We start from the raw sequence: 25,523 nt of genomic DNA on the forward strand, positions 1-25,523 counted from the left end.
ACACCCTACCCCTCCGTAAGGCATAACATGATCCCATAGTATATCTAATGAATTACCAACTTCATCTACTGATAACCCATTAAATACACTATAAGGGATTTTAAAACTTTTCTTACTTCTTTTACAGTGGTAAGCACTTTTGACAGGTGTTAAAATTTTTTAACTAAAGTAAAACCAAACAACAAATCTGAGTATCAATAATTTCTGTAAAAATTTTGGCATAATGCCATCTGTATTTTGAATAAAACAGTTCTTCAAAAGCCTATAAAAAGCACTTTCAATAAGTTTGTTCAATCCCCAAACTCCAATAAATTTGTTTAACACAATAAATTTCTCAACATTATCAATTCAGTTCAACAATCAATTTTTCAGTGTTTCCAAAAGCTGAGATAAGATAAATATACTACAATATTTTTACAAGCCAAAATAATTTACAATTTTAGTTTACAATTGCTCAAAACTCAGTACAATATATACATACAGTGTACATACATTACAACAAAACTACACAATATGGTATACTCGATATACCCGGCGGAATCTCAAAATGTGGTACAAGCAGCCTACTCTACTGCTCTGTCCGTCTGTCTACCTGCGACAGAAATAAAAAAGCTATCGTTGAGTAAAATTTACTCAGTGGTGTACAATAGCAATTTAAAATGCGGTATATAAAACTTTTATTGACAATTTACAATTCAAACAATTCACAATTTTTCAAAGCTCATATAACACAAATTTGATCAAACAATTGAATAACACAGTGTTGCCAATCAATAACAAAATTTAGGTCATGACACAAATTTTTCGAACATGCCGTGTGTACATCACTACAAGGCACACTCACCCCACTAATCGAAATCAATGAGGGAGAAAGCTAGCTAGATAATGAGTACTCATCCATACTCACCTCAGACTGGCAAGTCAAAAAGGAGGAACATAGTAACATTGTCATGCCAAGTGTGAATTAAAACAATTCCAAATCACAATATTTCATACAAACCACAACTCACATTTTATTTCAAACTTTCCATTTACAAAGTAGGCAACACAATAATTTCCAAATAATATTCCCAAAGCCAAAACAATAAAAATTATTCATAACTCATTTCTCCAAATAAATTTTCTGGTAAAAGCAATGAATATAAAAAGTATTGTGCACAAACACAATTTAAAACTATAATATTCAATTAAATTTTTAAGTAGAAAATGAGAAATCAAAATTATTGTGCACAAACCTCTGATAAATGCCTCTTGGCCCTGACTCAGTGTTCCTTATGCTTCTCAATATCCTTTTCAACTGAAACACATAATTTAAAGTGTTTCAGTACTCAATGAATTTGTTTCTAATAATAAAATCCAATATTTAAATTTTCTTGGTACTATTCCCTTCAATTCATTTCATTAGTCAACCTATAATGTTGACCATTGATGCACTCTAAGTGAGTCAATTCTAATGTTACCAATATGTCACATTTTATAGCCCTTTAGTGTTGGTATATGTTACTAATTTTATTTCCAAGTGTATTGCATTTTATTGCAATTTACTGGATTTCGATATACTATTTTGACCAAGCCAGACGACCTAGTTCCCTCGGTTTTTGGGTTTTGGTCCAAACTACAAACTTGTAGGTCTATGTCTTATTGCATGCGGGGCAAACTTTCAGGTCATTTTGAGTTGTGTAGACTAAGATATGGTCAATTTACCAATACTAGACAGAACACACTAAAATGATAGGCTTAGGTCATTTTTAGGTCACTTTTGGTTCGGTCAGTTTTGGTACTTGAACTTGTGCAAGCTATTTGGCTTGGTTCTGTCCATTTATGGGCTTTGGTGTCTTCATGAGAATTGTAGATCTATGTCTAAACTATTCATGGTAAAAATTTCAGGTCATTTGGACTTGTTTTGAGTGAGTTATGGCCAAAATACTAACTGTTGCCCAAATGGTCAATTTTCAGGCTTTCGAGTCACTAATTCGGATTTGGTCATTTTTAAGGTCAGTTTTTAGGCAGAATTTTGCAACATTTCTATATGAAAGTTGGCCTATTTGGTGTCTAGTTTCACCCTCCATTGGCCTCATACCAATTGGGTTCACAGTTTTGCACTTATGACCTAATTTAGGTGCTACCAACATACACAACCTGCATAAGACAATTACACTTCCAATTTGACATTCCTCTTCCTCCTCCTCATGACTTCATTATTTATTCATAGCACTTCTACAAATACTAAACACAATTCCAGCAAGCATATTGGGCAGAACACTCAAGTGCTCAATGCATAAAATTCACCATTAAAGTCCAACATTCACATCCACCCAAATTCAATGTATATCAACACTTATTTTACACATACACTTCCATGGCAATTATACAAACTGCCCACAATTCAACACCATCATATTTCATTAATAAACTTTATATTCACACACACAAATTCATGATATTATAGGCTGCCAAACATGGCAGTTTGCCAAAGCATCAAGGTCCCATTTCAAACCCTTAATTCAAGCATTAAAATGCACATACTTGGACATTAACCTACTACCACTTCTATTTGAGTTAATCAACCTTAATTCCCATCAAATATATATAAGAATAAGTCACTAACCATGCATTTTCATGGCTGCCAAAACTAAGGTTCACCAATACTTATCATTTCCTCAATTTTTCTTAGTAATTCATATTACCCAAACCTCAACACAAGGATTAGTGAAGGTAAATGGAAATATTAAGCACTAACCTCAACTTGAGCTTCACAAATCCATGGAATTTCCTCTCTTTTTTGCTACCCACATACTGCCCATGGTGTGAAGACCACTTTTAATGAAGGAATTTTGAAGAAATATGGCTTGAATCATGGTAGATTTGAGCTTATGCATGAATGGCCATAGAGGAAGCTTGGAAGAACATTTAGCCATGGAAGAACTTGAGAAAGCAATTCAGAAAAGTGAAATAAAATAAGGAAGAAAGTGAATTTGCATGCTGTCCACTTGGTTTTATATGTCCACTAATCCCACTTAGTGGAGCACTAACCATAAATTAATGATTTAATTAGTTAAAGTTCCATAATTTGCACATGTGCCTAATTTCTTTCACTATTTAAATAATGTATCACATTTTTATTTTTCATGACATTTCAAAGTGTAATACCACTTATTTTTAATGGACATTGAGGTTAAAAGTCAACTCTATGTGTCAAATGACCACAATGCCCCTATTCGGGTTATATTTCCGATTTTCGGTAACACCGAGTTTTATCGTTTTCGCGATTTCTCGTTTTTCTTTGTGCTAATTAATTAATTTTTCTTTGATATTTCTAATGACATTTATACTTCAATAAGTCTTTAATTTTGTCTCGAAACTAAATTCCGAGGGTTCTCTGCAGTCCTGGGGTCGACTATTGCCTGCGCTGTAACTTCCCCATGTGGTCACCCATTGCTGCAGTGCTGGCTCGTTTAACTTGGTTACATTTCATTGTTATTATTTTTCCTTTGTTTTTCTTGTATTTTTCTTTCTTGTATTTCATTATTTTATGTCTCCTCACTAATATTTAAATTTAGTTCTAGGCATCCTAACTGTCCGAACAGACACTAATCACCGGAACAGTAGAACGCACTACCAAACATAGGGGTGTTACAGTTCACGCTTAGCATGACAGTACCATATTATTCCTCCTCCATTTATGGGGTTGAGATCGTTTATTTTTCTCCATTTCTGGCTTACCAGTTGAGGTTGTAGATCAGATGAGTACTCATTAGCTAGCTAGCCACCTCCCTCATTGATTTCGATTAGTGGGGTTGTAGATTGCTTTGTCGTGGTGTATAACGCAGCATTGATCAGAAATTGTGTCATGACTTAAGTTGTGTATGAATTGGCAACACTGTATTTATTAAATTATTTGACCAAAAGTATGCTATAATGAGTTTTGATAATTTGTGAAATATTTAAATTGTGATTTATCAAAGAATATTTTATGTACTGCATTTCGAATTTTTATTTTGCACCACTGAGTATTTTTATACTCAGCGATAGCTTATTTTGCTATCGCAAATAAGGGCAAGGAGAAAGCAGCAAAGTGAGCTGCTATTGAGATAGAGGACTACATTGACCTTTTTGGTACGGGTATTTATTTATACCTTTGTAGTTATTTTGATGTAAATATTGTAATGTCATATGTATTAATGTAAAGTTGAGCAGTTGTACAGTAAATTGTAATAATATTATTTTGGATTTTCTTTTTGTAAATTCAGACCTGTATATGTAAATTAAATTTTAAATGCAATGTGAATGAAATTATAAAATATTGTGAGATGACAAACTTTGATTGAATTATGGAATTGATTTGAATTATATTGAACTGAGTCATTTTGATGGTTGGGAGTTGTGGAAACAATTATTGGAAGTGTTTTTACAGGTTTTTGAAGAACTGTTTTCTCAAAATACAGACGGCACTCTGTCAAAATTTTTTCAAAAATTGCGGACAAATAAAAATGGACAAAAATTTTTACTAGTTTTGAAACTTCAATTAAATGTCTTTAATTCCTACTAAAATGCTCACCACTTCCAAAATGTAAGAAAATGGTTTTAAAATCCCTTGTAGTGTATTTAATGAGTTATCGATAGGTGAAGTTCGATGGTTCATTAGGTATCCTACGGGATCATGTTATGCCTTACAGAGGGGTAAGGTGTGACATGTTTTAGTGGTATCAGAGAATGGTTTTGCAATGAATTTTGACTATGTATGTGAATATTTCTTTGATAAGTACAACTGCTCAAGTGTCTTTAATTGATACATATGACATATTTACATCATGAATATGCTCTAACGGAGGTCAACCTCCTTGTGTTTGATCTCAGAAAGTATGAAATTTTTAAAAATGGAATGGAAGAGGGAGATCATTCCGTGGAGCAATTTGTCGAGGCTGAGGTCCAAGGAGAAGCCCCAACACTTCAGAATGTGAGTGGATCAGCCACTCTAGCTCCTACTCCAGTACAGTAGTTTCCTGCTCAGTTTGCACAGTAAATGGCTGTATTTTTTCAACCAATGACGAGAAATGTGTCACCCCAAGTTCAAATGCAAGCACCTGCAGCATAATCACAGCCCCCCAGCTTAACAATATGAAAAACTAATGAAATTTGGGGCTACCGAGTTTAAGGGCACTGTGGATCCACTGGAGGCTGAACAGTGGCTAGAACGGATGGAAAGGGTATTCAAAAAACTGCAGTGTACCGAAGAATTAAAATTTGAATATTCAGTATCTCTTCTATAAGGGGATGCATATGAATGGAGGAAGACCATCCCCCACAGCCTGGTTGAGCCACCTATGCTGACATGGACAGACTTCCTGAGGGAATTCAGGCAGAAATGGGTTCCCGATGCTTATGTAGGTATGAAATTGCAAGAATTCTTGAGCCTGAAGTAAGGGGACAGAATAATAGCAGAATATGAGCGAGACTTTTCAAGGCTAAGTCACTATGCTGGAAGCTTAGTCTCCACCCCCAGAGATAGATGTAAGAGGTTTGAGGCTGGGTTGAGGCCTAGCTTAAGAATGCAAGTTGTGGGATTCAGACATCAGAATTTTTTAAGCTGATTTTACAAGCCCTGGAACTGAAAATGATAGAATCAGAAGGAACGGTGAAGAAGGGCACTCAAGAGAAAGAAAAGACTGAAAAGGCTACGGGCCAGGCTACTGAGAGTGGTTCTAGGAAGAGGAAACAGTTTGGGGAATCCAGCTCTCGCAGATCTGGCAGAGGCAGATTCTCTAGCTAAAGACCACCCCAGTCTGGTCAGCAAACCCAGCAGGCATCTCGAGGAGCTTTATCAGTCCGGCAGTGTGAGACTTGTGGTAAAACACACGGTGGGGTGTGTTTCAAGGCCACCGGTGCATGTTTCAACTATGGAGGGAGTGGACATTTTGCTAAGGATTATACTAGTCCGTGCCGATTTAAACCTGCTGCCACATCTGAGGGATCAATCCAAGTCTCTGCACCTAGAGGGTCATAGCCAGCTGGTCGACATAGAGGTAGAGGTAGGGGTCCTGATAACACTCCTGGAAGTCAGAGCACTGTTAACCAGCCAGAACCAAGTGGTGCACCAGTTAGAGTCTATACAATACGTCAGAGGGAGGAGGCTGAAACATCAGATGTAATAGCTAGTATTTTCTCTATCCTTGACCAAGATGCATATGTGTTGTTTGATCCTGGCTCCACACATTAATATGTCAGTGCTAGTGTGATATGTTCTACTGCTATCCAATGTGTACAAATGGACTATGATGTGCTAGTAGCTAGTCCATTAGGTCAGGAGGTTAGGGTCAACAGAATCTATAGAGACTGTCCTTTGGTGATCCAAGGACATGTTTTTCTATCAGATTTGATTGAAATGCCCTTTAGAGATTATGATATTATCTTGGGCATGGATTGGTTAGCCAGATATCACGCGATTATTGACTATAGACTGAAGACAGTCACTTTTGGTCTCCCTCTGTACGATGATGTGGTAATACATGGGGAGAGGCAGTTACTGCCTTCAAACATCATTTCGGCTACACTAGCCAAAAGAATGATCAGAAAGGGGTGTGAAGCATATTTGGTACATGTGATAGACACCTAAGTGGGGAGTCCAGCACTATGGGACATCCCTATAGTATGTGACTTTCCGAATGTGTTTCCTGATGAATTGGCAGGATTACCTCCAGAAAGAGAGGTGCAGTTTGAAATTGATGTTATGCCTAGTGTGGACCCAATCTCTATAACACCATATAGAATGGCACCAGCAAAATTGAAAGAGTTGAAAGTGCAATTGCAAGAGCTGCTTGACAAGGGCTTTATCCACCCTAGTGTGTCACCTTGGGGAGCGCCAGTGTTATTTGTTAAGAAGAAGGATGACACTCTCCGCTTATGTATTGACTGCCGGCAGTTGAATAAGGTGACAATAAAGAATAGATACCCATTGCCCCGCATTGATGATTTGTTTGATCAGTTGAGGGGTAGAGCTGTGTTCTCCAAAATTAACCTGAGATCAGGTTATTATCAGTTGAAAGTACAAGAGTAGAGTATTCCTAAAACTACCTTTAGAACTCGCTATGGCCATTATGAGTTCTTGGTTATGCCATTCGGGTTGACTAATGATGCTCTGGCTGCTTTTATGGATCTGATGAACACTATCTTCAGACCATACCTCGACCAGTTTGTAGTGGTGTTCATAGATGATATATTGGTTTATTCGATGAGTGCAAGTGAGGCCAAACCTGCTACAGCAGATTTTAGATGGGCAGAAGGTAGATGAGAAGTTAATGACTACTATGAGTAAAATCTCAGAAGGGAAGGTAACTGATTATGAGGTGAAAGCAGATGGGTGTCTGTACTACAAAAGAAGAGTATGTGTAGCAGATGATGGGGAATTGAAAGCCAATATCCTGAAAGAGGCACACACCAGTGTTTATGCTATACACGCAGGAAGTATAAAAATGTATCATGACTTGAAGCTTCATTATTAGTGGCCTGGTATGAAGAAGGACATAGCTGACTATGTGACTAAATGCTTAACATGTCAACAAGTTAAGGCAAAACATCAAGTTCCATCGGGTTTGCTACAGCCTATACGCATACCTGAATGGAAATGGGATCGGGTCACCATGGATTTTGTAAGTGGTCTAGCTCTCACCCAGAAGAAACATAACACAGTATGGGTGATAGCAGATAGATTGACGAAGTCAGCACACTTTCTGCCAGTCAGGACTGACTACTCACTGGAAAAGTTAGCAGAATTATATATTAGTGAGATAGTTAGACTACATGGAATCCCACTTTTCATCATATCTGATCGAGAACTAAGGTTTACATCGAGATTTTGGAAGAAGTTGCATGAATCCTTGGATACACAACTCCACTTCAGCACAGCTTTCCATCCTCAGACGGATAGGCAATCAGAAAGAGTAATCCAAGTAAACAATTGAAACCAATTGTACTAATACAAATATTGAACTGAAATGATAATAATAACATGAAATATATGGCAGGTCCTTGAGAATATGCTGAGGAGTTGTGTCATTGAGTTTGAGGGAAGTTGGGATACATACCTCCCACTGGCAGAATTTGCATATAACAATAGCTACCAAGCTAATATCCAAATGACCCCGTATGAAGCACTGTATGGGAGGAAATGTAGAACTCAGCAGTCTTTGGATCGAATTAGGCGAAGATAAATCGGTAGGGCTGCACTGTGAAACAGACTGAGGAGAAGGTAAAGCTAATCAAAGCCGATCTGAAGGTTGCCTCAGACAGACAAAAATCTTATGCCGACCCGAAGAGAAAAGAAATAGAATATACGGTTGGCAACAAAGTGTTTCTCAAGGTGTCATCGTGGAAAAAGGTACTGAGGTTTGGAAGAAAAGGTAAGTTAAGCCCTAGGTTCATTGGCCCATATGAAGTCATTGAACGTGTGAGTCCAGTGGCCAATAGGCTAGCTTTACCACTAGAGCTGGACAAGATCCACAATGTGTTCCACGTATCAATGCTAAGAAGATACTGCTCAAATCCTTCACATGTCATCTCCATGGAAGAAATTGAAGTACAACCGGATTTGACATATGAAGAAGAACTCATACGGATCCTGGCTCGGGAAGTAAAAGAGTTGAAGAATAAGCAGATTCCACTGGTGAAAGTGCTTTGGAGGCACCACAACACCGAGGAGGCAACTTGGGAAAGTGAAGAGACGACCCCGAAAATGACCTTAAGCTATCCGAAATGAGCCTTGAACTTAGAGACAAAATTCTGGAACCTGCAAAATTTGACCATATGAACAGTAAACTTTGCATGGCCATAACTCTCTCTAGAAAACTCCGATTTAAGCAATTCTTGAATCGATGGAAACCTAAGACAGTAGAATATTTCATATGAAGAACTTGAGGCCAAATTATGGACTTAACCCAATCAAATTGCTGAGCAAAGTTGAATCACCGAATTTGCAGAACTGCAGATTTACCATATGAACAGTAAACTTTGCATGGCCATAACTCTCTCTAGAAAACTCCGATTTAGGCGATTCTTGAACCGATGGAAGCCTAAGACATAGTAGAACATTTCGTATGAAGAATATTAGACCAAATTATGGACTTAACTTGATCAAATTGCTGAACGAAATTGGATCAATAAATCTGCCAGAATTGAATCTGCAGGATGAACAGTGACGTGAATAGTAACCGTATTTTGGTCATAACTTGAGCTACACAGCTCCGAATTAGGCGATTCAAAAAGGAAAATAAAGTTAAGACCTAAATGAACAATTTTCATGAAGAACACCTCATCAAATTATGATCAAAACTAGGTAAAAATTGGGTTCAAAGATTGGGGCACCAAGCTGTCCCAAAACCAAAATATTTTAAAATTTTCAAAGCTAACTTGGGATGCATTAGACATGCATGTAATGAGTTCTTGGCAGCAATTGAGATTGGTATTGAGGTATTCTATTTGTTTATTTTCAGTAGAAAAAGAATTTAGAACGGACAAGGAGAAGTAGGTAACAAGGAAGGATAATTATTGAAGGTTTGTGCACAACTAACCTTTTCTTCATTTTTAAACTTGTAAATTGCTTGGAATGTGTTAAATTGAATGAGTTTGCTTTGAACAAGTTTACTTTGACTGAAATATGGTTTTTCTCTTGCATTTAAGAAATTTGGGTGTTGCCACCTTTATATGGATATTATGATGAATTTAAATGTGTTTATTGGTTTATAAATGTGATTGTTGAGTGGAAAATTTTTGAAAACTGTTTTAAAACCACAATTAGCATAACAGTCCCTTTCGAAACTCCCCAGTAGTAATGGCTACTTGGGGTTGATAATTGATATTGATTATGTCTCCCATTAATAACGATTAGTGGGGTAAGACTACATGAGTACTCATTAGCTAGCTAGCCCTTCCCTCATTAATAATGGCTAGTGAGGTTGAAATTGCTTTGTCGTGGTGTACAACATGGCACTGATCGTGAAATTTTGTGTCATGGCTTAAACTGTGTGTTGATGTTGGCAACACTAATGCTTTTTGAATTGTGATTTAAGAAGTGTGATTTCTTTTTTGAAATGTTATTCCAATAAATGGCTCTTATGGACTTAGAACTATTATGAAGTTTTCACGCTTAAGAAAAATGTGATTTATTATGCTTTGACAAATTGTGTTTTACCTTAAGTTTTAAAGTTATTAGTTGTACACCACTGAGTGATATACTCAGCGATAGCTTCTTTATGCTGTCGCAGGTAAGGGAAAGGAGAAGGCTGCTGAATGAGAGACTTGGAAGCAGCATTTTGGTATTGTTTGTGAGTATTTACGTTAGGTATACCCTTATAATTCCTTTGGATGTATGTTGTACCTATATGTATGAATGTACGGACATTAAGCAGTTTGTATTAAAAAGTACTGCATTGCTATCACATTTTGAGTTTGTAACTATTTTGTATTTTACCTTGAGACTTATGAAAATGTAGCTTTTGTAATATTTAGTCTATCATTATTTCCAATGAATGTTTACATGGAATTTTAACTATTCTCATGCAGTTTTCCGCAAAAGAATTGATAAGATAAAAAGCTATAGTTTGTTTTAAAATCCTTTGTAGCATAACTAATGGGTTATCGGTAGGTGGAGTTCGGTAATTCATTAGGTATGCTATGGGAACATGTCGTACCTTACAAGGGATAAGGTGTGACAGAGGAATCTCTTTCTTCAATCACGTTATATTGTGATTGGATGAATAATGTTTAGCCTTGCCCATTAACTGCATCACCTTCATCTAAGGTTCTTTATCAGACTTTGCTCACCCAACGAACTTATCATTCCATTTTTGGAGACCAAGTGCGAATATATTTGTAGCACAATCTCCCAAATCTCTTAGGGCACAACATTTCTATCCTACCCAAGGATAGTTCTTCAAGGAGTTGAATCCCTACGCAGTTAAAGAAATTTCTCCGTATGTTTCAATTACTACAAGTTAATGAGCATTGTTTCATCCCCCTTCTTTAGGGTGCAACTCCTTATCATTTTCTAGCAACTCTTAAATTTCTGAGATCTTTGTGTCTTATCAGTAAAGTGGTCTATCTTGGGTTACTTGCCCCTTTTTTCACTATCATGTTTCTTACCTTAATTCTGGCTTATTATTGCCAATGTAGCAAAAACCGTTAGGGTTCTAAGCCTCTTTTCTCCCTTTGAACCCTTTGTTCAGTCTCATTTAAATCCACCATCAGCTAGCTCTTTCGTCTAACTAGACAAGGCAGTTCAACTTATCATTATATGCCCTTTATATTAGTTTCACTCACCCTTTTTCTTTACTCAATCGCCTTTCTTAGTGGTTGGCCATTACTATTTTTGAAGTTCATCTTAAAATTGAAATGAGGACAAAGAAAGAAGAAATAAGCATGATGTTAAGCTTATTTTCACTATCCTCATAGCAATGTCAAGTTGACATGGTAATAAAAAAAAAAAAATATATATATATATATATATATATATATATATATATATATATATATATATATAAAACAAAATTTGATTAAGATGGCTTCATTATTCATAAATCAATGTATAGGGAATTTTATATCACAAATTAAAGCTCATTGGCAATGACATTATAAGAGTTCAAATTGAAGAACAGTGAGTGAAATTTACACAAAAAAATTATAAATTCATAAATTATCTAATACAAGTGAAATAACATAATTTATGTTTTTGGTATATCTTTTTTATCAAAGATTGAATTGATCATCAGAAGAAGATTTAGGCCAATTCCCGAACGACAGAGGAGGCTAGGTTAACCAAAAGAGCGTGCATCATACTAATATATATGTGAAACTAAAATTTGATTCTTTCATTTTGATTATCTGTTTATCATGGTATTAGTGACATTATTTTATTTATCTTTATTATATGTCATTAATATATGAAATATATTTCAATAAAGTTACAATAAAAATGTGTAATTGAATTATTTAACACTAAATATATTAATACATAAAAAAATTGAATTAGTGCACGTAATATATAATTGTCAAAGAAAATAAAATTATTATGTTTTGAACATTTTTATTTTATTTTACTATAGATGCAGGGAAATTTTCTAACAATAATAAAATAATAAATATAAAAACATTTCAAATATCTATATATCATATTATACTGATTAAATTATAATATTAATTATTATAAAAATTTTAATAATTTAATTTAAGTAATTAAATGAAATATTTATGTGGACTTCAAATGCTAATAGCTATAAAGATGGAATAATGCTCAATTTACTTCATGGATATGTCCGATTCAATTCAATTTCTACCTTTGAGCCTAATTAGTTTAAAATTTTTTATTTAAGTTCAAATTAGATGTAACTTAATAAAATGCCATATTTTAATAATAAAAATATTATTTACTCTAATTTTAAATATTAAAAATTATTTATTATTTTTAATATTATTTACTCTAATTTTAAATATTAAAAATTATTTATTATTTTTAATTAAAATAAAAATGTTGAATTGAGGTTACTAGATTTTATTTTTTTTAATAATAAATTATTTTTAATATCTAAAATATAAAATTAATATTTTACTATAAAAATTAAAGAAAAGCATTATTTTATGTTTTTAAAAAATTTGACTTATTTGAACTGAAGTGAAAAGTTTTGAATTAATTTAACTAAAAAGTATAAAATTGACTTAATTGAAATTTGCCAAAAAGTATAAGGTAAATTTGAACTTTATTCCCTATAAAGATATGTAAATACAATAAAAAAATTAAAAATTAAAAAAAAAAAGTATTGTGGATTAATGATTCTGCTCGTCTTCTTTGATTCGCTCTCAAGCTTCGCTTCTTTCTTCGAAATCAACTGTTCTTAGCTGTATTCTTGAGATATTTTTGTTTGTTACTCTGATTCGTATCTTGTTCATTGAAAAGGAGGGGCAGGCGACTTCTTTGCGTCTCACTCTCTCTCTCACACACGATTTCAAAGGGGGTTCTTTAGACCTTGTTGGGGTTTAAATAGATGAACACAGGATGGACAGGTGTCAAATTATGCAACAGGTACGTAAACCAAAATTTCATAACAAAAAAGCTAAACCAAATTTTATTTCTTCTATTTTGCTAATTTTTACTGCAACGTTAATTAAGAACTATTATATTAGAAAACATTATTAAGAACAATTATATTTACGATTTAGTTGGTTTTATACCTAATTCACCCATCATGAAAGAAACCTACTTATATTTACGAGTATCAACAAACTTAAATTTCAATACGGTAATTTTTTAATATTTTAATTTTGATTTGATTTGATTTTCAATTTTTTCATTTTGATTTGATTCTATACAATTCCGATTCAAATTTTAATTGTTGAAATAATTTTATACATTTTTTTTTCATAAAAAAGTCATACTTAAACAATTAACATTTAAACTTCAAAGTTAATTATTAATACACAATATATCATATAATATACCATTTAGTCATTTTTAAATTACCTAATATTTAATTATAAAGTTGATATATAATTTAAAATTAATCATATTTTATGATATGCCTATTGACTAAAAAAGGCCAAATCTTATTGTATTTTACAATTTTATCTAATATCAAATTTTCAAAATGCATAAAAATTTTATCTAAAATTTTCAAACTTCTAGCTATTCCAACCTTACCATTGCCAATATCATCAACTACTTCCAAATTTCATTTTGATATCCATCCTACATCAAAATTCTTAGTCATTTTATCAAATTTGATAGTTCTTGTCAAACATTTTGTCTTCTCACTATCACCAAATATCATCACCATTTAATAGTCAATGGCTATCAAAATAAAATATAAAATAGTTAATGAGTAATGTCGTCTTTTCAATGGTAGCTATAAACAAGTCGAAAAATTGAGTTCATAATTCGATTGACAAAAATTCAATAAAATTTTAACGAATTTTAGAAATTTAGCTAGTTTTGCTAAGATTGAAAGGAGTTGATGAAATTGCCAAAACATGATAAGGTTTGGCATTTTTTTTTTTTTTGGGTCAATAGGCCTATATAATATTTCATATTAAAGCTTAGTTGTTGTTGTGTATAACATACTAGTACACATATATTATATAATATCATTTTTAGTTATTTTTTACTTATACAACTTTTAACTACAAAATACATATATAATTATAAATTAAGCGTACATATATATAATATCTTATAATTAAGAATTATGAGGTGATTAATGTATTTATAACTAAAATTATTATGAAAAAATTGAGAAATAACATATAATATTAAGTTGTATATATAACGCATCTAAAAAAAATTATAAAAAAACATATGTATAAAAATAATTTTCGGTTGGTTTTTATTGAAAAACTAAAATTGAACTAAATTATCAAAAAAATTTGGTTCAGTATAGTTCTTCAGTTCGGTTCAGAATCTCTAAGAACCGCGCACAGCTCTGCTTATACTATGTCAATAATAATTTAATTTTAAAGTTCAATTTTGTAGATAATGACCCAAAAATAGATTTTCATTTCTCTAACAATCCTTATTCGCATTATTCTTCAGAAATATGAAATATGTGGAGCATAAAAAAGATAACATTTCATTAAGATAATCAATTGTAAATAAGGTGAATTGTGAGAACATTTACTCAAGAATTAGTTTGGTTGAACATATACTCAAGAATTAGTTTGGTTGAAGTAAGAGGCTTGCCTGGCGTTGATGAAATCCATTATGCTTGATCCATCACCGACCTTCACCACTCTTCCATTTTCCATATAAAAAGCTCCATCAGCATACTTGAGTTCTTCCAATCGATGGGTCACCCATAAAGCTGTAATTTCATCAGATGCAACCAAGGAGTTCTTGACTGCTTTAATCACCCCAATCTGGCAATCAATAGCCAACATGAGTAAATAAATATTATCACCACATGAAAAATCATCTACTTAAATCTTAGAAAATTATTGCCAAACTTTGAACTATGGATTTTTGGATTTGGAGGATAGGGGCATCAGATTTGTTTAGTTCCATTTTTATTTCAAGTTTCTGAAGACAAGAATTTCACATGAAGATAAGGAAAAGCAAAAAAAAAAAAAAAAAAAAAAAAAAAAGTATATGAAAGTTGCCACCATAATGATCTCATTTAAAGCACAACATTCATTGCGAAGTTCAAAGAAGAAAATATCCGAATTTCCAAAATAGACATATTGAAGAAAAGAAGACAGGAGAGGGGCAACGTTAGATTGCAGACTCCTCTCCCCTAGTTAGAAAATTGAACAGTATCTCAAAGCAATCAATCAATCCTTCCTGGCTGCTAAATTAAGATGAAACCCATAATGCTATGTCATTGCAGATTTTGCCCTCCTGGCAACATTCAGTTGAGTAATACGGTGGTGATTGTGACCACAGAAGAAACAGAAGACGATACAGTTCAACTTTAATGAGAATGAAAATAATATTCAAACAACGAATGGTTATTGAGACTTAGATTTCCTAAAAGTATCATCTTCTCTATTTTTTGTTCACTCTTAATGTTTTTGTTTATTCACAACATATCACATATCAAGCTAAAGTAGTCCATTATAATTTTAAGTAAAAATGCAAATTAATATAAACATCACTTTGTAGACATGGCGTGCATTCAAATACTCATTGTCAATGCCTTGCATCATACAGCCTCAGCTCCATTATCAATCAATTTGCGATCATTTTCCTTGGAAAAACGCCATACACGATCTTTTTTTTTTTTTTTTTGGGAAGAAATCATACCTGATCATTTTGGTCCAAGAATGTTGTGAGCTCATCCAACAAAAGCACCTTGCATGCTTCAGCTAGAGCACCAGCAATGGCAACCCTTTGTTTTTGACCACCACTCAGAGTTTGAACAGGCCTCTGATGAGTGCAGAAGAAAGTAATTACGCAATACATCTAATTACAATACGTTCAGAAAGCTAAACAATGTACAAGCCTACTTGCATGTAGGTAGACATGCCCACATCATCCAGAGCTTTTGACACTCTTTGCCTAACTTCATCCTCAGTCAGGATGAACTTACCAAGGCCAAATGCCACATCAGCTTCTACTGTAGGCATCACAACCTGCGATAAAAAGATACGCCTTTATTAGTCTGATGCATCATGCAAGTCTGCAATGTTCAAGCTTATGGACAGCTTCACTTTCTCGTAATTTAATTGCTACATGCAAATTTCTAAGACAATATTATACTGTCCCTGTAAATTTAATTTTGTTGGTCCTAGGAGGTGGGGGTGGTAGGGGGTGGTTGGTTTTGGGGGACTTGGTAATCCAAAGGAATTCCCAAGGTTCTAAATCCCTAACATTGCATATTATGGGATAGTTTGAGACAAAGATGACATGCTAAGCTTTGAGGGGAAGAAAAAGACAAGCAATAAATATAAATAATAAATGACATTCTAAAACTTCTTATCTTTTTCAGTTGGAGTCCTAGAACTCAAAGTTTACAATCAAGTTCATTTAATAAACGCTGGGATCATAATACCTTGCTGTTTAGAAGTCCATTTATTTAGAGAAAAAAAAAATTCACACCTGGGTGCACCCTAAAGGTGCACAACTTAGGGATGGTGCCTTGCTTGACACCAACACAGGTGCAAGCCCCATGGCCTGAGATTGCCTTGTGCGCCCCATGGCCTGGGATTGCCTTGTGCTTAGCCACACCTATGCTAATTATGTTCCAGAATAGTCTAATAACTTTCCTAGATGACAAATGAGCTTGTTCTCTCGCAAGTTCAACTACATAAGTCCACGAAGACACTATGAAATCTTGTAACTCTTGAATTAAACTGAATCAAATCAATTTCTTCATTCCAGGTAGATTTCTCGTTCATATGTTGTAATTCATTCCCCCTCGAAATGAAAGCCAACATGTGTAAAATTTGGAATTATTATTTGAAATTGAGGTTCAAAATCCCATGTACATTGCCTCTACTCTCATATTGACATGAATTCAGTTTCCAAGCCAAAATAAATAAATAAATAAGAAGAGGAAGAAGAAAAAGAAGATGCTACCTGATGGTCCGGATTTTGGAAAACAAAGCTTTTAGGCCTTGTCACATACAACGTTCCACTGGTTGGCTGTAAAAGACCAGCCAAAATCTATCTAATTCACAACACAGATTCCCATCATTACTTTACTCCAAATGCACAATTTATATCACTTAAAATATCATCATGAACATTCATACTCACTAAACCCAAAACAAAAACATTGGTTACCACAAAAGAGGTGCAATTCTTCTCAATCACTAAACCCAATGTATCGATGAAAATTTAATTTCTTTCTTTATCTACCAATTCATTGTTAAAGTGTGGTACAACCCAAACCCAATACTAAAAAAGAATGGATGTATGAAATGGCGAAGAGACTTTTACCTTCAAAAGGGTGGACTTTCCACAACCATTGGGACCGAGAAGCATCCAAAGTTGTCCAGAGGGAACCCGTAGGGAGCAGTCCTTCAGAATGGGAAAAAATTTCCCTTGCCTTGTTGCGAATGAGAAACTGAGATTCCTTCCTTCAATGGCAACATTCTCAGTAATATTACTCCTGCGAATACAGATACTAAGGTAAGAGAACTGGAATCAAACAAAAACAGGAAAAATCAGCAAAAGAAAACCGAAATCTGTTCGAGGAATTGCCTAGCAGAGAAAGGGAATGGATTTTGAACCTAGCGCGAGGAGAGGAATGAAGACAGGGAATACGAGTAGAAACGCCAAACACGGTAGAGAGATCCATTCGCAGATGCTCAGTATTATTTGTGTTGTCTCATTCTCTCATATGAGATTATGAGGGAGCTTGACTTAAAAAAAAAAAAAAAAAAAACGATTACGAGGAAGCTTTCTATTCTCTTTATTTTTTTAATTTTAATTTTAATATTAAAAATTTTCAAAATAATTTTTTAGGGTAAATTACTATATTAGTAATCAATATACTTTTCAAATTCGATTAAAATATTGTGTATTTTAAAAAATCAAATTTTTTATTCATTTTATTAAATTTTTATTATAAAAAATATTAACCAATTTATTTTAATCTTAAATAAAAGAACTAAATAATTTAAATAGTTAAAATTATAAAATAAAATGATATGAATTAATTAAAATTATAAAGACTAAATAATATAAATATTCAAGGCTAAAACAAATTTTCTTTAACAGAATGATTAAAATGATTGATTTTACAAAAAAATCAAAATGTTTTAAATTGAGTTTTAAAAAATAGACTTAATAATTAATTTTGATAAATTACAATATTTAATAATAACTTATCGATTTTTATTATTATTTAAATAATAAATATATTATTAATTTTATTTTTAATATTAAATATATCTTTCTCAATAAATTTTAGAATTTAGTTTTAAAATATAAGAGGCAACTAGATAAAGAAAACTCATATCACTAATAAGTTTGTAAAATGCAATCACATAATTCACCATTCTCTCTACTTTCTATCTCTAAAAGCCTTGTTCTGTCATTGGCAACTCTTCCCTTCCTCCCATTTTCCTCCTTCCTTCTCATTTTTTTTTCTTTATTTGTTTGGCTTACTTTCTTTTCTTCTTCCTCTTCCTCTTCCTTTTCCTCTTCTCTATGCTCTTTCTCTTTCTTCTCATTCCATCTTTCTTGTCTTTTTATTTTCATATATAGTTTTTTTAGTTTAACTAAGAGTTTTGTGCTATCCTATGTCAATTCCTCTCTAGTCTCTCAATGAGATTTTTGTGCTTGAGAAGAGAAATAAGGCCATATCATGCAGCATTTGGATTGATCTACTTAACATCTAATCTCGCTTCTTGGTGGCTGATGTTTCTTTGATGCCAAAGTAGCATAGATTATTAGTCTGCTAATAGTTTTTAGAAGTTTGATTTGACATACCCAAAGATTTTCAAAGCTTTTATAAGCCCCCACCTTCTTTGGAACTTTATTTTATGGTATTGTCTAATTTGTGCTTTCATCCAAACTTTGTCACGGTACTCTCACCAAATTTAAATGGTTTACTAGTCAAAAAATTTGATTTTCTTTTCTTTCTCAAGTTATTATATAAACTTAGAGTGTATTAAGTGCGCTAGATGTAATACCCCCTTATCCAATCTACAGTGCAGTCGAGCAAAGAAATGCTGGTGTTAAAGCACCTAATCTTATCATTTTCAAATTATAATTAGTTTAATTTCAGCATAATTTAATTAAGAAAATTTTAAATAGAAATTGCAAGAGTTTTCCCTATATTTTTAACATTTGACCTGTTAAAGATTTAACCCGTTAACAATATTCATACTGTAAAGTCTCAATATATCACATATTCAAATCACAACTCATATTTTCATTTATAATGACATCCATTTCTGCACATAAGTTTTCCCTTCATTACATTCATTTACAAGATGGGTATATCTATCATACATCTCAAAAATTTAATTACAAACTATATGTTTAATTACAATACATATTATAATGTACTACTGTGACAAAAAATCTATACCAAAATGATGTGCTGAGGTGACGAAAACTACTACTGCAGATCCAACTACAATCCATGTCCGACATCTATTGGGTTTTATCGCCTGGACCTGCGAGAGAAGAAATCATCGCGTTAAGCATTTCTGCTTAGTGGTGCTCTAACATATTAAAAATACCATCTACAAAACAAAAATAATTTCATGTTTATATGAAGTAAAAAAAATGCTCATTTAAATATTCATAAATCATTTTAAGAAGAATGTAGAGTCTATAACATCAAATCTTTGTAGTCATTTTATAATATTTTATTATATTTTATTTGGAATTGTTGTCTTTATGATCATAACTGGAAGCTTTACTCTAGATCTCATAGTAACCTATGGCAGACGGCATATAGATTGGATAGTGGGACTCCCGACACTTACCGTTCGGTGGCTCTGGTTGGTTTAGCACAGTCTTTCATTCTTGGTACTGACCACTCGGTAGCTCTGATCAATATAACATTGGTTTTCATTCTCGATACTGATCACTCGGTGACTCTGACTGATATAACACTAATTTTCGTTTTCGGTACTGACCACTCGGTGGCTCTGACCGTTAACATATCCACTTAGCCAATCCTACACCCATTGTCTAGGCTTACTTGGCTCATCTTTCATAGTTTCCAAATTTGGTATCTCAATTTCCTTAATAGATTTGGCTAAGATACAGCAGGAATCAGGCCATACTTTCTTCATGAGAATTATAGATCTATGTCTTATATTCATTTTAGCTTTAGAATCATTCAATTTACATTTCTGTAGCTTGAGTTATAGCCATTTTGCCAAAATTGTTCATGTGATCAAATCTCAGGTTTTCAGATCACTTCTAGAATCCAAGTAGATTTCTAGACTCACTTTTTCAAGCAAATTTGGACAGGTTCTAGTCATAATTTAGCCTCATGATTCTCATTTGAATTGGTCCCATGTGTCTCAAGATTACACAGGTTCAAGAATTACTCAATTTGGAGTTTTATAAAGCGAGTTATACTCGTTTAGTACGTACTATTTATTTGATCATTTTTCAGGGTTTTAGAATTTCCATTTCTGGATTTCAGCCCTACTTTAGGCATCTTCCAATTAGTTTCAGGTTAATTGTTCTTATGAAAATGGTTTCTTTATGTCTTAGCTTTCCAATAAGGTTAAGTTTACCTCATTTGGACTTATATGCAGTGAGTTTTGTTCAAATAAACAAGACAAGTTCAGATGTACTACTTAACTAATTGCAGGATAGATTCTGGGCAGTTTTTGGAGCCCGAATTTGAACAAGTTACAATCAGAATTTGTTATTTTGTTTTTCAGGAAAGTTATTCTTTTATGTCTTAGCTTTTCAACAAATTAAGAATGATATCATTTGGAGTTTCCTAGGATAAGTTATACCCATTTAATCCATACTGTTAAGGGTGCCCTGCATCTAGGTTTCAGGTTTAGTGACTCAATTTCTAGTAATTATTTCAAGTATTTACACACAGAATTTAGGTAACTGGTCTTCATGAAAGTTTTAGTATATTGTCTTATCTTTAATTTGCCATTAGTTTCATATCAATTGAAGTTATGTAGCTCAAGTTATGAGTATTTAACTCCACTAGACTCAAGCTGTCCAGATTCAACACTTAATGCACAACATCAATCCACTTAATTTCTTCACCAAATCACTAATATTTCTCAATAAATACACATCCAATAATCACAATACAAGCATAATAACATTTATTATGCTTCATATAAAGAAAACCCTAATTGTATAGAAACCCTAACTAACTTAGTAATAACTTCAAAAATCATGAAATTCTTAGCACTAACCTTGGTTTACAAGTCCTAAGCACTCTCAATCCACCTTCACTTCACCAAAGTCTTTGATTCTCCTTCTTGGTCTCCCCGAACCAAAATTCCTTCTTCCCAATCTTCTAATTTCCTTGACTTCTTGCTTGCTCTCTTCAAATTAGAGCTTAATTCAAGGATTTCTCTTAGTTTGCTACAAAAATTATGGAGGAATTGATGGATTTTAAAGCTTGGAATAAAGCTTCCATGGTGGATTAGAGAGAGAAGGGGACGGCAAGAGTGATGGGAGAAAGAAGATGAAGATGAAGATAATAATTTTGTCACCTTTCATTCATATTTATATTAATTAAATTCCTAATGGCAAATTGTAAATAATTAGAAATGGCAAACTTATAAATAATTAGAAATTTCTAATCATTATGTTTGACTAATTAAGTTAATTATGTTTAATTTTCATAATCTTAATTAATTAAATTAGTCTTACTTTATTAGCTTAGTAAATCTCATTTTTTGTCGATGTTGGACCTTTAAATTTAATTGATTAAATTTTACTTTTACTGAATTTTTATTTATCTTTTCCATAATACCTGAGAAAATCCCTAGTTTTGATTTTTAATCTACTTATTTGAACTTATTTCTTTTTATTTTCTTGACTTATTAATTCATAATAATATTTTGATTAAGTCTCAACTAAGGGTCTCACAGAGTCCTATATGAATTGAAGTAGCAACCAAACCTAAAGTCACTTCTCAATAGAGTTGCCCATCGCTGGGATTTATGAACATTTAACTGATTAGTACTCCATTTCTTTTATTTTTCTTTTAATTTTATTTGATCTTTATTAATTTAATTTATGATTCCTTACTTAAATTTAAGGGTAGTTTCAGACATTCCAGCCGCTCAGACAAATGTTAGTTACTGAGACAGTAGAATGTATAGACTACCTAAAGTGGAGCATTACACTAGAAATATATTTATTTAAATTTTTAATTAATTTTTTAGTTTGTGCTTTATACGCTATATTTGAATGAAACTAACCTTTTTAATAAAAAAATAACCCTCAAGAAAATAAATTATATAATAAAAATTAATTAATTAATTAATTAATGAATTTTAAAAAATTAAGAATGGACTAATTAAAAAAGTTTATATCATGATTAGAATATTATTATATATTATCCTTAGCAATTACATAATTTACCCATTATTGATTATTGATGCATTTCCCAAAATACCCTTATATCGTTTGATGCTAAGAGACAACTGCCTTTCCCAGCGGCAAAGCTAATTCACTAGTCACCTTATCCCTAGTCTCCCAGGTCCTGGCTGTCCAAAATCAAAACACTGACATCTTCTTGTAGCTCTCTGTCTCTCTGGTATGGCTGCTTTCTCTGCCACTCCATTAAGAATATATGTCCGATGCCCCTCACCATATCCACAGGTTTTAAGAAGAACCCACCTTCATTTTTTATCCATTAGAGCCGTACAATCTGCAGAACCAGAGAAAGTAGGAAAGGTCACCCAAACTAAAACTCAAGACTCTGACTCCACCACCAATGCTCAACCTTCAGCCACTGCTCCTAAGAAGATTCCCAAGAAACCAGTTTATTCAAGTAAGTTCTTAAGCTTATCTCTATGAAAATGAAAGATGGGATATGCTTGTTTTCTTAATTCTTTTTGGATTTTATTTTATTGGGCAGTGAAGAAAGGTCAGATTGTGAGGGTTGATAAAGAAAAGTATCTCAACAGTGTAAATGTAAGTATATCTTTACTTTTCTTGCTCATTTTCTCGAGACAAGAAAGATGCTGCTAGTTTTGATGATAATTTTTTTTTCAATGTTTGAGAAATGCGTTGTGGACTTGGTTTTTTTATCATATCATTAGCAAGAATGCCTTAGAAATAGTCAAGTCTTAAATTTGTTAGTTTTAGCATAGATTGTCTAATTTTGAGTAGCCAAGAGGTCTTGGGTGCATGTTTGGACGAGTGGTTGGAATCAGCAGGTTTGAGATTCCAATTGCTCATTTAGTTTTAACGGTGAAACTGTTATCGAGAAAATTATTTTTTTAAATATATTAGTTAAATTATTTTTTTAAATATACTTGTTAGAGAGTGTTAAAAAATAATTAAAAATTAAATTTGATCAGTTTTGTCATAAAATACTAAAATAACAAAATTACTTTTTTTTAACTGCTTTTGTCAATAACATCTAAAATGATGCTTTTATTCATAAAAGTAGTTTCAAGCTCTGAAACTCAATGCCAAACAGGGTTTTAGTGTTTTTGGTAAAATTTGGCAATTAGACATTCAAAATTATAATAGTATGTTCAAAAATAGAGTGTGTAGCCATTAGCTGCCAGGTTTTAACCATTGAATTCTATTGTCAAACCAAATAAGCCCCTAATATGATACATAAAAAGCAAAAGCTAGCTTATGAAGCAACACAAAAAGGAAATGAAATTTCTTTTTCGCTTTTGGTTAATGTTAATTTGCGTGTTGTTCCTCCACTGCAATTTCATTTCCCTTACTATTAAGATGAGCTTTGACATGAAGTTCGTGACTTTCCTTATTAAAGAAATGCTTAGATAAGCAAGATAATAGTTCAATATATTATCTTATGTAAATTTTGTTTATTGACAGTCTCACATTGATAGTATCAGTTTATGGGAAATGCTTACAAATATGCTTTTCTATGTCAGTATTTATCTGTTGGGCATCCACCTTATTACAAAGGCTTAGACTACATTTATGAAGACCGTGGAGAGGTAGCATTGGTGTCTTTCTTTTTGAGCAAAAATAATCATATAACCAGAATGGCAGAATTTGGATGATCCTTTCCCTTTTCATTTTCTCTGACTATACTGTCTTTTAGGTCTTGGACTTGAGAATATTTGAGACAGGGGAGCATGCACTTGTAAGTAGTTTTCTTCGGATTCAATGCCAATTTTACTTCAGCACTTTAGACAATTTTGATTATTATTGAAACATGTGATACTGTCTTATTTAAGAGTAGAACCACATATCCACACTCCATTTCATCCATTGCTGTATCTGAAATATGTTATAGCATCTTCAATCTCAAAATGGTTCCAAAACATGTTGCATAAAAGAATATGTGAATTAAGGACAAGATGCCTGCCGATGCAAAATTGAATCTGAGTGCATACATGTTTTTCACAGGTTGCATGGGTTGGGGTCCCAACTGCACCAGCTTGGCTTCCAACTGATATGCTTATCAAGGTATAGTTGAAAAGCCTTAGTTAGGCTGTTCTTTCTGGTGGAATGAATTGTTTAAGTTCCATTTCATTGCTCTTGAACTATACTCCTCACCTGCAATCCAATTTCAAGAGGTATATCATCTAATCAGTCTATGACTAGTTCCACTAGATTTGTTTGAACCCCTGCTGAGGTTGTTTAACAACCTACTCCAAAATTGATTTCAAATGCATAATTCTTGTCATAAATCTTTTCTGTTTCATTGATATGCATTATGGTACTCTGCACAGAGGCATAGTCGAATAGCATGAAGCAAGTTAAGATTCTGTTCGGTTCAAGAGTTCAGTTTGGTTTGGTTCTTTCAATTGCTGAATGACACTGTTCATCATTCAGATGCTATTGGTTATTAGCAGCTTGATCAAACTTACTGCCTATCAATCCTTAGAAAAATGATCAACTACAGCAAATAAATGATTGTTTTAGGATGCTTCTAAATTCCTAATTTTGTAACTGATTATTATTCTTGCTTGCAGTCAGAGAAACTCGATTACGAGAGATTGTGATCAAGACCACAAAAGCCGGATCTTCTCTTACTCATTGTGCATTATAGGATTGGTTCCTTCCTCTACAAGTACATACATTCTGAAAGTTTAATTTGGCATCATATTATATCTTTCAAAAATCAGTGCTATCAATTTAACATAATTCATCGTACATTTTCATGGATGTTCACCTAGATATATATGGTTATTATAATGACATTGTTTTACTTGCATATTGTTTCTTATTCTAAGCAAATTGCAAACAAAAATCATATACCAGTAAACCAATGAACTCTAGTTCAATAGTAGTGGAGTCATCTCTAGAACTATGGAATTCCGAGTTTAAGTTCAATCCTAAGCAATTGTAAATAAAAAAAAAATAAAAAAAGGGAACTGTCATAAATAAGGGTGGCCATGGTTCAAGATCCGTCGGTTCAAGTTCAATAAAATTATGA

At 33.0% G+C, this 25,523-nt stretch overlaps 2 protein-coding genes across 6 annotated transcripts; one reads left to right on the forward strand and one right to left on the reverse strand.

Moving 5' to 3' along the window:
- Positions 1 to 393: 393 nt before the first annotated feature.
- On the reverse strand, positions 394 to 17,855 carry LOC110640785 (ABC transporter I family member 10). 4 transcript variants are annotated; one of them, XR_009140801.1, is made up of 8 exons: positions 17,707 to 17,855; positions 17,414 to 17,585; positions 17,051 to 17,137; positions 15,979 to 16,104; positions 15,776 to 15,898; positions 14,717 to 14,892; positions 1,236 to 1,297; positions 394 to 592 (listed from the first exon to the last, which is right to left on the reverse strand). XR_009140801.1 is itself a non-coding variant. In XM_058129260.1 (7 exons), exons 1-7 carry the CDS (start codon positions 17,772 to 17,774, stop codon positions 589 to 591), a joined length of 756 nt encoding a protein of 251 aa, XP_057985243.1. In that variant the 5' UTR covers positions 17,775 to 17,855; the 3' UTR covers positions 396 to 588. The 4 variants fall into 4 exon arrangements, 3 of the variants coding, with proteins under 3 accessions (XP_057985243.1, XP_021647970.2, XP_021647977.2); XM_058129260.1 differs by lacking the exon at positions 1,236 to 1,297 and having other exon boundaries at positions 396 to 592; XM_021792278.2 differs by lacking the exons at positions 394 to 592; positions 1,236 to 1,297 and having other exon boundaries at positions 14,591 to 14,892.
- Positions 17,856 to 22,583: 4,728 nt separating this feature from the next.
- On the forward strand, positions 22,584 to 25,301 carry LOC110640799 (NAD(P)H-quinone oxidoreductase subunit O, chloroplastic). 2 transcript variants are annotated; one of them, XM_058129261.1, is made up of 6 exons: positions 22,584 to 22,925; positions 23,013 to 23,068; positions 24,010 to 24,075; positions 24,183 to 24,224; positions 24,491 to 24,550; positions 24,817 to 25,049. In XM_058129261.1, the coding sequence occupies exons 1-6, from the start codon at positions 22,691 to 22,693 to the stop codon at positions 24,835 to 24,837; spliced, it is 480 nt and encodes a 159-aa protein (XP_057985244.1). In that variant the 5' UTR covers positions 22,584 to 22,690; the 3' UTR covers positions 24,838 to 25,049. The 2 variants fall into 2 exon arrangements, with proteins under 2 accessions (XP_057985244.1, XP_021647991.1); XM_021792299.2 differs by lacking the exon at positions 24,817 to 25,049 and adding an exon at positions 25,060 to 25,301 and having other exon boundaries at positions 22,585 to 22,925.
- The last annotated feature ends 222 nt before the right edge of the window (positions 25,302 to 25,523 follow it).

This window comes from Hevea brasiliensis, chromosome 10 (assembly GCF_030052815.1).
Source record: "Hevea brasiliensis isolate MT/VB/25A 57/8 chromosome 10, ASM3005281v1, whole genome shotgun sequence".
NCBI lineage: Eukaryota > Viridiplantae > Streptophyta > Magnoliopsida > Malpighiales > Euphorbiaceae > Hevea > Hevea brasiliensis.

What these genes read in the sequence shown, in the direction of transcription:
- LOC110640785 (XM_021792278.2), bottom strand. Translation starts at nt 17,774, where the DNA reads ATGGATCTCTCTACCGTGTTTGGCGTTTCTACTCGTATTCCCTGTCTT. An exon ending in CATTCCTCTCCTCGCGCTAG is followed by an intron (nt 17,586 to 17,706) that starts GTTCAAAATCCA and finishes CTGTATTCGCAG; the next exon opens with GAGTAATATTACTGAGAATG. An exon ending in TCCAAAATCCGGACCATCAG is followed by an intron (nt 16,105 to 17,050) that starts GTAGCATCTTCT and finishes TTTTTATCGCAG; the next exon opens with GTTGTGATGCCTACAGTAGA.
- LOC110640799 (XM_021792299.2), top strand. Translation starts at nt 22,691, where the DNA reads ATGGCTGCTTTCTCTGCCACTCCATTAAGAATATATGTCCGATGCCCC. An exon ending in TTTATGAAGACCGTGGAGAG is followed by an intron (nt 24,076 to 24,182) that starts GTAGCATTGGTG and finishes ACTGTCTTTTAG; the next exon opens with GTCTTGGACTTGAGAATATT. An exon ending in CAACTGATATGCTTATCAAG is followed by an intron (nt 24,551 to 25,059) that starts GTATAGTTGAAA and finishes TCTTGCTTGCAG; the next exon opens with TCAGAGAAACTCGATTACGA.